The sequence below is a fragment of the Bombina bombina genome, chromosome 9 (assembly GCF_027579735.1).
Source record: "Bombina bombina isolate aBomBom1 chromosome 9, aBomBom1.pri, whole genome shotgun sequence".
Lineage (NCBI taxonomy): Eukaryota > Metazoa > Chordata > Amphibia > Anura > Bombinatoridae > Bombina > Bombina bombina.
In genome coordinates, this window is record NC_069507.1 from 92,040,695 (window position 1) to 92,054,679 (window position 13,985).

At 37.4% G+C, this 13,985-nt stretch overlaps 1 protein-coding gene across 1 annotated transcript in view; it reads left to right on the forward strand.

The window, feature by feature from the left end:
* CABCOCO1 (ciliary associated calcium binding coiled-coil 1) overlaps positions 1-13,985 on the forward strand; it is a 303,441-nt gene that overhangs the window by 90,507 nt on the left and 198,949 nt on the right. The window contains exon 5 of the mRNA XM_053692909.1: positions 10,300-10,372. Coding sequence (XP_053548884.1) covers positions 10,300-10,372 — 73 coding nt within the window. The remainder of the gene's footprint in view (positions 1-10,299; positions 10,373-13,985) is intronic.

Consider the following 13,985-nt stretch of genomic DNA (forward strand, 5'->3'; position numbering starts at 1 on the left):
GTAGATGTAGCTGATATCAGGCTGTCATGTATGTATATTTTACACTTCAGTTTTCTGGGAAATGGTACTTCTCTGGCTTTTAAACTGTATACATAGACTTAACCTATTTTGCAGGGACTTGCAATAGGTTTTAAATGACAATTAATTATTGAGGTAAAACGTTTTTTTGCTGGCATGTAAAAACGTTTTTTTCTCTGAGGTACTGGGTGAAAAAATGTTTTGGGCACTTTTTTTCCACTTGGCAATAGTTTTGATTTAAATTAGAGCAGTTCACTGATCCCTCTCACTGTTATGTGTGTGGGGGAGGGGCCATTTTTGGCGCTTTTACTATGCATCAGAAAAACTCAGTCAGAGGTTCATTTTCTTCCTGCATGATCCGGTTCATCTCTACAGAGTTCAGGGATCTCAAGAGTCTTTTTTGAGGGAAGTAATCATACAGCAGAGCTGTGCTGATTGTATTGACTGTGATATAAAAAACGTTTATTTGTGTATTTTTTTCTGCTGCCTGGGTTAGTTATCATTTGCTGAGGGGAACAATATATGTGTTAATGCCAAAGTGGAGCCCAATAGAAATTTATGTACTAAATGTATTGATGCTACTTTAAAAAATAATCAATCTGTACAAATTGAACATATTTCACCAAACAACGAGGGGAGAGTTATGCCGACTAACTCGCCTCACGTGTCAGTACCTGCATCTCCCGCTCAGGAGGTGCGTGATATTGTAGCGCCGAGTGCATCTGGGCGGCCATTACAAATCACATTACAAGATATGGCTACTGTTATGACTGAAGTTTTGGCTAAACTACCAGAACTAAGAGGTAAACGTGATCACTCTGGGATGAGAACAGAGTGCGCTGATAATGCAAGGGCCATGTCTGATACTGCGTCACAGTTTGCAGAACGTGAAGACGGAGAGCTTCATTCTGTGGGTGACGGTTCTGATCCAAATAAACTGGACTCAGACATTTCAAATTTTAAATTTAAGCTTGAGAACCTCCGTGTGTTACTAGGGGAGGTATTAGCGGCTCTGAATGATTGTAACACAGTTGCAATCCCAGAAAAAATGTGTAGGTTGGATAAATATTTTGCGGTACCGACGAGTACTGACGTTTTTCCTATACCTAAGAGACTTACTGACATTGTTACTAAGGAGTGGGATAGACCCGGTGTGCCTTTCTCACCCCCTCCTATATTCAGAAAAATGTTTCCAATAGACGCCGCCACACGGGACTTATGGCAAATGGTCCCTAAGGTGGAGGGAGCAGTTTCTACTTTAGCTAAGCGTACCACTATCCCAGTGGAGGATAGCTGTGCTTTTTCAGATCCAATGGATAAAAAATTAGAGGGTTACCTTAAGAAAATGTTTGTTCAACAAGGGTTTATATTGCAACCTCTTGCATGTATTGCGCCTGTCACGGCTGCAGCAGCATTTTGGTTTGAGTCTCTGGAAGAGACACTTCAATCATCCACACTAGATGACATCACACACAAACTTAAATTCCTTAAGTTAGCTAATTCATTTATTTCAGATGCCGTAGTACATTTAACTAAACTTGCGGCTAGAAATTCAGGATTCGCCATTCAGGCACGCAGAGCTCTGTGGCTAAAATCCTGGTCAGCTGATGTTACGTCTAAATCTAAATTGCTTAATATTCCTTTCAAAGGGCAGACCTTATTCGGGCCCGGCTTGAAAGAGATTATTGATGACATTACAGGAGGTAAAGGTCATGCCCTGCCTCAGGACAAGGCCAAAGCCAAGGCTAGACAGTCCAATTTTCGTTCCTTTCGTAATTTCAAAGCAGGAGCAGCATCAACTTCCTCTGCACCAAAACAGGAAGGAGCTGTTGCTCGCTACAGACAAGGCTGGAAACCTAACCAGTCCTGGAACAGGGGCAAACAGGCCAGAAAACCTGCTGCTGCCCCTAAGACAGCATGAATTGAGGGCCCCCGATCCGGGACCGGATCTAGTGGGGGGCAGACTTTCCCTCTTCGCCCAGGCTTGGGCAAGAGATGTTCAGGATCCCTGGGCGTTAGAGATCATATCTCAGGGATACCTTCTGGACTTCAAATCCTCTCCCCCAAGAGGGAGATTTCATCTGTCAAGGTTGTCAACAAACCTAACAAAGAAGGAAGCGTTTCTACACTGCGTACAAGATCTTTTATTAATGGGAGTGATCCATCCAGTTCCGCGGTTGGAACAAAGACAAGGGTTTTACTCAAATCTGTTTGTAGTTCCCAAAAAAGAGGGAACCTTCAGGCCAATCTTGGATTTAAAGATCCTAAACAAATTCCTAAGAGTTCCATCGTTCAAGATGGAAACTATTCGAACAATTTTGCCCATGATCCAAGAGGGTCAGTACTTGACCACAGTGGATTTAAAGGATGCTTACCTTCACATACCGATTCACAGAAGTCATTACCGGTATCTAAGGTTTGCCTTTTCAGACAGGCATTACCAGTTTGTAGCTCTTCCATTCGGACTGGCTACGGCTCCAAGAATCTTCACAAAGGTTCTGGGCACTCTTCTGGCGGTACTAAGACCACGAGGAATTTCAGTAGCTCCGTACTTAGACGACATACTGATACAAGCTTCAAGCTTTCAAACTGCCAAATCTCATACAGAGATAGTACTGGCATTTCTAAGGTCGCATGGATGGAAAGTGAACGAAGAGAAAAGTTCTCTCTTTCCACTCACAAGAGTTCCCTTCCTGGGGACTCTGATAGATTCTGTAGAAATGAAGATTTACCTGACAGAGGACAGGTTAACAAAACTTCAAAATGCATGCCGTGTCCTTCATTCCATTCAAGAGACCAGAAATTCTCTTCTATGGTGGCTTTATCGGCCACATCTGTCCAGGGGAATGCCATTCAGCAGGCCAGACTGGTCAATTGTAACAACAGACGCCAGCCTACTAGGTTGGGGCGCTGTCTGGAATTCTCTGAAGGCTCAGGGACTATGGAATCAGGAGGAGAGTCTTCTTCCAATAAACATTCTGGAATTGAGAGCAGTCCTCAATGCTCTTCTGGCTTGGCCCCAGTTAGCAACTCGGGGGTTCATCAGGTTCCAGTCGGACAACATCACGACTGTAGCTTATATCAACCATCAGGGAGGGACAAGAAGCTCCCTAGCAATGATGGAAGTATCGAAGATAATTCGCTGGGCAGAGTCTCACTCTTGCCACCTGTCTGCAATCCACATCCCGGGAGTGGAGAACTGGGAGGCGGATTTCTTAAGTCGTCAGACTTTTCATCCGGGGGAGTGGGAACTTCATCCAGAGGTCTTTGCCCAAATACTTCGACGTTGGGGCAAACCAGAGATAGATCTCATGGCGTCTCGACAGAACGCCAAGCTTCCGCGCTACGGGTCCAGATCCAGGGATCCGGGAGCGGTCCTGATAGATGCCTTGACAGCACCATGGACCTTCAGGATGGCTTATGTGTTTCCACCTTTCCCGATGCTTCCTCGATTGATTGCCAGAATCAAACAGGAGAAAGCATCAGTGATTCTAATAGCGCCTGCATGGCCACGCAGGACTTGGTATACAGATCTGGTGGACATGTCATTCTGTCCACCTTGGTCGTTACCTCTGAAACAGGACCTTCTGATTCAGGGTCCTTTCAAACATCAAAATCTAACTTCTCTGAAGCTGACTGCTTGGAAATTGAACGCTTGATCTTATCAAAGCGTGGTTTTTCTGAGTCAGTTATTGATACCTTAATACAGGCTAGGAAGCCTGTTACCAGAAAGATTTACCATAAAATATGGCGTAAATACCTATATTGGTGCGAATCCAAAGGTTACTCTTGGAGTAAGGTTAGGATTCCTAGGATATTGTCTTTTCTACAAGAAGGTTTAGAAAAGGGGTTATCCGCTAGTTCCTTAAAGGGACAGATCTCAGCTCTGTCCATTCTGTTACACAAGCGTCTGTCAGAAGTTCCAGACGTTCAGGCTTTTTGTCAGGCTTTGGCCAGGATTAAACCTGTGTTTAAAGCTGTGGCTCCACCATGGAGTTTAAACCTTGTTCTTAACGTTTTACAGGGTGTTCCGTTTGAACCCCTTCATTCCATTGATATAAAGTTGTTATCTTGGAAAGTTCTATTTTTAATGGCTATTTCCTCGGCTCGAAGAGTCTCTGAGTTATCAGCCTTACATTGTGATTCTCCTTATTTGATTTTTCACTCGGATAAGGTAGTTCTGCGTACTAAGCCTGGGTTCTTACCTAAGGTAGTCACTAACAGGAATATCAATCAGGAGATTGTTGTTCCATCCTTGTGCCCAAATCCTTCTTCGAGGAAGGAACGTCTTTTGCACAATCTGGATGTAGTTCGTGCCCTTAAATTTTATTTACAGGCAACTAAAGATTTTCGACAAACGTCTTCCCTGTTTGTCGTTTACTCTGGTCAGAGGAGAGGTCAAAAGGCTTCTGCTACCTCTCTCTCTTTTTGGCTTCGTAGCATAATTCGTTTAGCTTATGAGACTGCTGGACAGCAGCCTCCTGAAAGAATTACAGCTCATTCCACTAGAGCTGTGGCTTCCACTTGGGCCTTTAAGAATGAGGCCTCTGTTGAACAGATTTGCAAGGCTGCAACTTGGTCTTCGCTTCATACTTTTTCCAAATTTTACAAATTTGACACACTTGCTTCCTCGGAGGCTATTTTTGGGAGAAAGGTTCTTCAGGCAGTGGTTCCTTCTGTATAAAGAGCCTGCCTATCCCTCCCGTCATCCGTGTACTTTTGCTTTGGTATTGGTATCCCACAAGTAATGATGACCCGTGGACTGATCACACTTAACAGAAGAAAACATAATTTATGCTTACCTGATAAATTCCTTTCTTCTGTAGTGTGATCAGTCCACGGCCCGCCCTGTTTTTTAAGGCAGGTAAATATTTTTTAAATTATACTCCAGTCACCACTACACCCTTGGCTTCTCCTTTCTCGTTGGTCCTTGGTCGAATGACTGGAGGTGACGTAGAGGGGAGGAGCTATATAGCAACTCTGCTGGGTGAATCCTCTTGCACTTCCTGTAGGGGAGCAGTTAATATCCCACAAGTAATGATGACCCGTGGACTGATCACACTACAGAAGAAAGGAATTTATCAGGTAAGCATAAATTATGTTTTTTTCACAGCCAGAGTTGGAGGTGCAGCATATGAGTAGAGGGAGCGTAGTATCATATTTATCGTAAGTATTACGGAATCACCCCTATAGAAACGAGCGTAATTATTCCATACAGCAGATCTTCAGAAGACCTGACAAACGTCTTCAAAGATGGCGGTTAATTTAAATATTATAATTATATATTATATTATAATTTGAAGGCATAGATGGGGGTTTCACAGAGTGTGTCGGACAGCGATTATTTATGGGCTATCTTAGGAGATAGATAAGAATAAATGATATATTATTTATAAACGTTTTTACAAAAAAGGTAGTGGCAATTGATATCATTGTATATTTAAAGCGATCTGTGTTTTTTTAATGATATTTTGAAACTCACTTTTCTAATCCTTTAACAAGTTCATTATTTATATTGGAAGTGGGCTCCAGGGTAAGGCGTGCTCGTTTACTGATGATACAGTTGTTGTTCCAGAAGGAGTGGATCAAATCAGTTAAAAAACTGGAGGACTGGGCAAATAAATCGGATCTACAATTTAATATTACCAACAGCAAAATTTTGCATATAGCATCCAAAACCCCGAAGGCCAATTATTATTCAGATGATTTAGAAATTGGTAGACAATGCAGCAGTGCAGTCAGTAAGGCTAGTCGAATACTTGGTTGCATTGGGAGAGGTAGCAGAAATAGCAGGGTTCTTATGCCACTTTACAGATCGCTAGTTAGGCTTATCTGGAATATTGTATACAGTTCCTGAGACTACATCTCCAGAAGGATATAAATACACTAGAAACTGTCCAAAAGGAGGTCAACTTAAATAGTACATGGTCTAAAATATAAAACATACAAAGTAAGACTCTTTGATCTAAATATGTATAGTTTAGGGGTGAGAAGGTAAAGAGGTGACATGATAGAAACCTTCAAATATATAAAGGGACTTAATACAGTGGAAGATGAAAGCAATTTCCACAAAAAAAAAAAAAAAAATACCAAAACAAGAGGTCACAATTTTAAGTTAGAGGGTAGCAGATTCAGGATGTGAATGTGAGGAAGCATTTTTTTACAGAAAGGGTGGTGGATTCATGGAATAAACTTCCAGAAGAGGTGTAAAACACAGTGACTGGAAAAAAATAATAATAACTGTTTGGGACATCCATAAGGCTAACCGTAGAAAACATTAACATGTAATATGGGTAGACTTGATGGGCCTTTTGGTTCTTATCTATCATCAAATTCTATGTTTCTCAACCACAACGCGTTTCTCTTCCTTTGCGAGCAACAAATACAGCCGTTTATTAGTTTTTTTTCACCCAATGAAATGGCTGTATTTGTATTTAAAGTGTATAACTATGTTGAAGGTTTAATATGAGATTTTTCCACAATCAATATTTGTCCATTACATTACAGAAGTGCACAATCAAAATCGAAATTTAAAAATCATACAAATCTAATAACTGAACGATTCACACATAAATAATTGGGAGAAATTGTATTGTTAAGGTGCATCAAAAATCATAACAAAATTGTTCACCGAAAATCATATTATATAAAAAATGTTAAACTATTATGCCAATTACCCAGAAATACAATACATCATATTAAATATGCACAGCATAAATTGTAATTCAAGCACACTGGATGTGCAAAAAACTCATACTTATAAGTACAAAATACAAAACATAATAGTTTTTTCCTTAAATGGGCTGAACATGGGTGTTGCGTGGGTGTATATGAAATTGTCTATCAAATCCCAGTGTAATTCTGTAAACATTTCCACCCAACAGATCTCACTATTCTTTCTTGCAAGCTTTTAGAAATATACACAACTAACTAATGACTCTAAAAGGAAAAGCTATGCATACGAAAATAACAGCTAATTTATTACAATGCACTGAAAACAACCTATTTTGATTTGTATTATGCGTAAAATTAAAGTTTAAACATGGGTCGGAGTCTCCCTCTGTACTTCGTACTCCATTGCAAACTTTTACCTAACAGGTAACTCATTATTTCTATGGGAGACATCTTGCCACTCGCAGGCACAGCCCTTTTTTTGTAGAACTACATGAGGGCTGTCCTTTCGGCGTGGAAAACGACATCTAGACTGGCAAATTTGATAGAATCTGCCCCTAAGTGTTATTAAATGTATTTATTTTTATTATGCATTTGTTGATTCTACTGTATTTAATGGTATTTTGTAGTGACAGTACACAATTTGAGATTATAATATAAACTGTTATCCATAATAAAACAACTTTGCAATACACTAGCATTATTTATTATAAGAGTTTTTACATTCTTAGGATTCAAAGAACACACAACAGGCTTCTCAAGCCTAACCCTGCTACATGTTTGTCTCTAATTGGCCTCAGTAGAGATTATCAGATAATAAACAGCAAAACAATTGGACTTTTTGCCAATAAAATGACAGTGGCTAGCTGTGTCTGCTCCAGTAGCAAGTCATGATTTTTTCCTCCAAATAAAGCAGGGGGTGGATGGAGTTTGATGATTGGAAACAATTTCAGAAAACACAGTATTAAAGGGAGAGTCAACACCAGAATTTTTGTTGTTTTAAAAGATAGATAATCCCTTAATTACCCATTCCCCAGCTTTGCATAACCAACACAGTTATAATAATATACGTTTTACCTCGGTAATTACCTTGTATCTAAGCATCTGCAGACTGCCCCCTTATTTAAAATCTTTTGACAGACTTGCATTTTAGCCAATTAGTGCTCACTCCTCTGTAAATTCACGTGCATAATCATATGAAACACATGAACTAACACCCTCTAGTGTTCAAAATGCATTCAACTTAGAGGCGTCCTTCAAGGTCTACGAAATTAGCATATGAACCTCCTAGGTTTAGCTTTCAATTAAGAATACCAAGAGAACAAAACAAAATTGGTGATAAAAGTAAATTGGAAAGTTGTTTAAAATGACATGCTCTATCTGAATCATGAAAGTTTATTTTGGACGAGACTGTCCCTGTAAGTCATTTAGCTCTCAAAATGTAACAATTCCTAATTACCCTAACTTAAATTGCATCAAGTCTAACTCCGCTACATACCTGTCCATAATTGGCTTTATGAGATAACAACTGCAAAGAGACTCAGACAGGGCATCAAACCAGTAGGATGCCGTGCTTGTCACAGTTTTGGACTTGACTGTCCCTTTAATACATTCAAATCGTTTACACTCACCTAGTATGTTAATGTATTCCAAAAACAGCAGAAATAAATTGTAATTACAAAGTGTTTTCTGTCTCTTTAAATACACTGTAGATATGTTTCAAAGGTTGCTTATGCTAAAAATGTTATTTTTTTTAATACAGAGGTTAAAAACTATTTTTTAGAAATAATCAAATCTACAAAAATCATCATAGACTTTAATGGTGGTAACAGTAGATATATTTTTCTGAATGATTGTGATAGCCCCCACAGCTAGATATATTAGTATTATTGGGCTAGATTACAAGTGGCTAACTGTATCGCAAGTAGCAATAATAATATCGAGACCACGCGCAAATTTAGTCGGGTTAATACCTCACATAAAGGGTCAATAAAATGTGCACCAAATACAACATAAATACATTCAAATAAACTGTTGCACTCATATATACATTATTTGATTAAAAATGATTCCTAGAAATATTACTACATTTTTTTATAAGGGTTCAACGGTATATGACAAGGCATTTGACTGGAAAGGGCTATATATATATACTGTAAATATATATATAAATCTATATATACACATACATTGAGATATATATACAACAGTAGAACAGTAAAACAGTATTTTATTTAATGAATAGGAACACATGTACCAGTAACACTTTTGGTATCAATTATGCAGTTAGTCCTGCTTTTGACGGCATATGTTATATGCTCACAGAAATACGGTAGCTTTTCTGTTTTTTCAAAACTCTCATTGAAACCATTATCCCCTTTAAATAAAAAAGACTTGAGAGCAAAAGTGATTAATTCAACTATGGTAACAATCATTCATTCAATTAACAACAAATCAGTGTATACAAACAAAGATAAAAACTTACAGTGATATTCCAATTGCAGCCAAAGGCGTCAAAAAACAAATAGCATATATTGAAATAGCATTATTGAATATAACAGCCATCAATAATATTGAATGACATTGGACGTCGTCGATAACTTCCCGATCATAGGACGCACCCCTAATTGAAAGATTTAAATTAGGGGGGGGAAAGTGCGACTTATACTCAGGACATAGCAGTATTTATATACATACATGTATATCTAAATATTTGTATATATATATATATATATACTGTATGTGCGTGTGTATCTATATATTCATATATACACATGTATACAAACACACACACACATATATATATATATATATATATATATATATATATATATATATATATATATATATATATATATATATATAAACCTCAAAACATTAAAAATATATTTTTTCTATTTTAATATTTTATAATGTATTTTACTGTAAATATTTTACAATACAATGTTCTTCACATAGTAGAAAATTTTATTTGTATTTTTAAATAGATATTCCTATACATATCTGAATATACATATAACTATATATATTCATATAGATACATAGGTATAGAAAAATACTTTACAAAAAATTAACCATATATATATTGAAATATATATTTAAAAATAAAACAAACTTTTTCTTCAATGTGAAGAATTTTGGAATGTAAAATAGGCATAACTTGTGTCGGGTTGAGCACACTTGGTTAAATGCAATCTGGTTAGAGCGCGAGCGTTAAGTGTTAGTTTTTTTCAAATTCAGCTTCATTAAAGTTTTTGGAAGAAGAAGTTAACATGGTCGCAATATCTGAAATACAATTTACTTTAAACTTGTAATACGTGCGTTTAGAGGCTTAACTAGAATTCACAGGGCCTAGGTGTGGGTTGAAGATGGTGAACTATACCAAGTTTTACTGAAACTTAGTAAATGCATGGAATTAATTGGGGGCCCAGTTGCAATTGCGACCTCTGCACCCCCTGTAGTTTTGTCCCTGCATGCGCTAACCCGCAGTGTTAAAACGTTACTTCTAGCAGTATTTAGGCTTGAGCAGGATCACTAAATACCGTTCCACTTGTAATCTAGCCCATTATTGTGTATTATTAAACAACTATCTCTTTCTTTGTCTTGCAGTTTATTTCAACATTACAGACTCTATGAATGCATGTTCAGCGTTCCAAGGGATGTAATGGTCATTGGAGCAGAGGTAGGAAAAAATGAATATTTTATTGGTATTGGTACAATGAACATGCGCACCAAAGAGCCCCTTCAAACACTACTTTATGCAACACAATATTGTATTGATGTATTATGCATGTAAATGCATAGCAGAGCAGAGTTCCAGGACTCCTGCTCTATTTGTACAGCTATTGTTCATCTGAAACTATTTAAATCATTACTTCTCTGCTTGTGTCCTGTGTTAGCTTTGACATAATAGATATACCTTAAAACAGGACTACTTTTAAAGGTACAGTACTATATAAATAAATCATATTCTTATATTTCCAAAACTGACAAACCTGTTCTATCTTGACCATTATATGTCACAGCCACATTTTATTAAAAAACACGTAATTATCTACTAAAAGTTACAGGGAGGAAAAGACTAGCCGCTCACCCAAATAAATTAAATGGTGATAGATCATATCCCTTTGCTGTTTAACCATATGTGGTATAAAGTGTTTATGGTTTTGACCCACTTAGCTTCTATAAACCATACATTCGTAACTATGATTGCCCCCTCTTTTTTTTCAACTTTTTAAAAAAACCTGAAACCTTAGATGACTCACATGATGTACTTTCTCTGCAAATCTTTGGGGTACTGATAAATATTGTGATTTAAGGTTCCTAGTATTTGATTTATGTTGTATTATACAATCTTTGATGTTTTTGAGGGGTCTGACTTACATTAAATCATTATTAAATATGTTTTTTTTTGGAGGGGGCGGGAATAAAAACGTCCTACTAGTTAAGTATTAGCACATTTACAAATGTAACATTTAAACATTGGCGTGGACTCATCACAACATTTGATTTTATATTATTCTTTTATACATTTTTGTAACTTAGTTGTAGTTATGTTGACTTAGAGCCAGTCTTGACAATCCCCATTAGTCAGGAACCATTTTTGTTTTCTAACTTTTTTTAGACTATTCTCTATCAGTCTATCTATCTATTTCTCTATCAAATATATATTTATCTATCTGCCCATCTATCTTTCTGTCTATTAGACATGTGCATTCATTTTGTTAGGAAATAACATTTGTTAAAAAAACATGGATATTCTCCTCATTTTTACAAGACAAATATCTGAATGATTGTAGCAAGAAATTTAAAGAAAAAGAAGGAATAATAGTGAATTCAGCAGGAGAAGGTCGTTAAGTGCAGGCCCTGCGAAGTGCCACGCATAAGCCTCCTATTAGCACGGCCGTTGCTCTGTGAAGAAGAGGAGCGGGTATAGGTATATGCTTATATACATACAGTATATATTTATGTGTTAATATGTGTATATATTTAAACTTTGCTGCCATCGCTGGGTGACTTACCCACTTTGCTGCGTGGGGTTCTCATCCTGTGTTTTACGGCACGAGAATGAGGCTCCCATTTAAGCTTGTGTTCGCATTGCTGTCAACTTGTAATACCAGCGCTCATTAGCGTGTGCTGGTATTACTCAGTGAAGCGCTATTATCACTTTCACGAGAGTGATATTTAGAGTTCAAATTGTAATTTGGCCCACAATTCGTTAAACGAAAACAAGTGTAAATGTTTCACGAATGGTCAGTATTCGTCTCATTTTAAACAAAACTAATACCGAATAGCACAGGCGTCGAATTTTCAAAATACAAAGTATTTTGACTATTTGGAACAAAAGATTCAGATGAACCGATGTATATATGTATGTATGGTCCCCACATACGCATCCCTATATGTACATGAATTTGAGAATAATTATGTTTATACTAACGAATGCTTTAAGAAACATTGCAAATTTTGGAAAAGGTATATTGATGATGTCTTTATGATTTGGACAGGGGACAATACCTCCCTATTGGCCTTTTTCAATGAACTTAACTCATTTGATTGAAACCTTCAATTCACCATGGATTTTGATTTATACACTTAATTTTTTTTAGATATTACTGTTTCATTGAGAGATGGTTCCTTGTCGACAGATGTGTTCAGGAAAGACACAGATAGGAATAACCTTTTGTTTTTTTCTAGTTTCCACCCTCCACAAACAATTAGGAGCCTTCCTTTCAGCCAACTTTTATGGGCTAAGCGAATTGTTAATAATGAGATACGTCTGAATGAACAATTTCAAGATTTCTTTTGCAGATTTAAAAGCAGGGGTTATCCAGTTGATTTATTACAAACCCACAAATTAAAAGTGGATTCAATTCCCCGTGCTAATCTAATTCAGAAAAAATCCACTAAGAGGACACTTAATGATAGGATTCCCTTTGTGGTACCATATGGGTATCATATTCCACCTTTAAAAAGGATATTCAAAAAACACTGATTTTTGCTATCAGAAGATAAAATTTTAGCAAACACTTTTAAGGATTTTCCTTTATTCTCCTACAAAAGGAATCGGAATCTCAGAGATACCTTGGTTAAGGCTGATGTGGGAACTGGACAGAATAGAGTAGCCAATGGTGTTGTTGTAAATGGCACATTTCCGTGCAACAACTGTGCACAGTGTAACTCAATTCAACTAGGAGATACCATAACACATCCTAGAACTGGTAAACGTTTGACTATTAGAGGTAATTTTTCCTGTGATTCAAACTTCGTGGTCTATGTAATTAAATGTCCCTGTGGTCTAGCCTATGTTAGAGAGACCAATAAACCTATCAGAGAAAGGATTAAGCAACATAAAACAGCCATAGGTAAACTCGATCCTTTAGCCCACCATTTCACACTTGTGGGTCATAATAAAAGTTAACTCAAATTTCAGGTAGTAGATGGTGTGGGCCCTTTAAGGAGGGGTGGGAACAGACAAAAATTATTATTTGAAAAAGAAGCATTATGGATCCAAAAAATGGATTCTATGACTCCCTATGGCTTGAATAGGGAAATTACTTGGGGTACATTTGTCTAGGTACTGTGGTTTCACCTGTATCTTTCATTTTGGGAGTATAGATAATTGAAATAAAGGATTAGTTAGTGTAGTGTGTTCTTTTAAGTTTACATCTAGGTACGTTACATATTGGCACTTCACTTTATTTTTCCTTTATTCTTTTTTATTTTTGTTCATTTCTTTCTTTCTTTATTCCATTTTTGTTTATACTGTAAAGATGTATGATGCCTCTGATTAGATTTTACATGCCTGTAGAATACTTATGTAGCAATATGTTACCTAATTATCTATTTCACATAAGAGATATATATTGTTTCGAGATTAACTACTAGCCATGTAAAATTGTTCGTGTTTGGAATATCAGCTGTTTTTTGCGCATGTCTGCTATGCTCTTGTCATTTGCCGCTGGTATCTGAAGTGGTGACGCTATGTAGGCGTTACTATACACAGTGATCACGCCTTAAAAGGAGGAGGCTTTCCGAATTATGTCAGGCCAAGTTGAAGGGCGGAGCCCGAAACGCGAATTGCCTGCTGTTGTGGATGTGACGTCAGACGCCAACAGAGCCCGATGCTAGCATGCTGGTTTGAATTGCTGACAGTTTGGTACTTACTGCACTTTGAAATTGCTACAATCATCTTGCCACGTTTGGATGTCTTCTCTTAACAGTGTGTATCGAGTGTCCTGAGACCCTACTACACGGATTGGGTGAGATCGCTCATAGAGCGTCATTACAATACA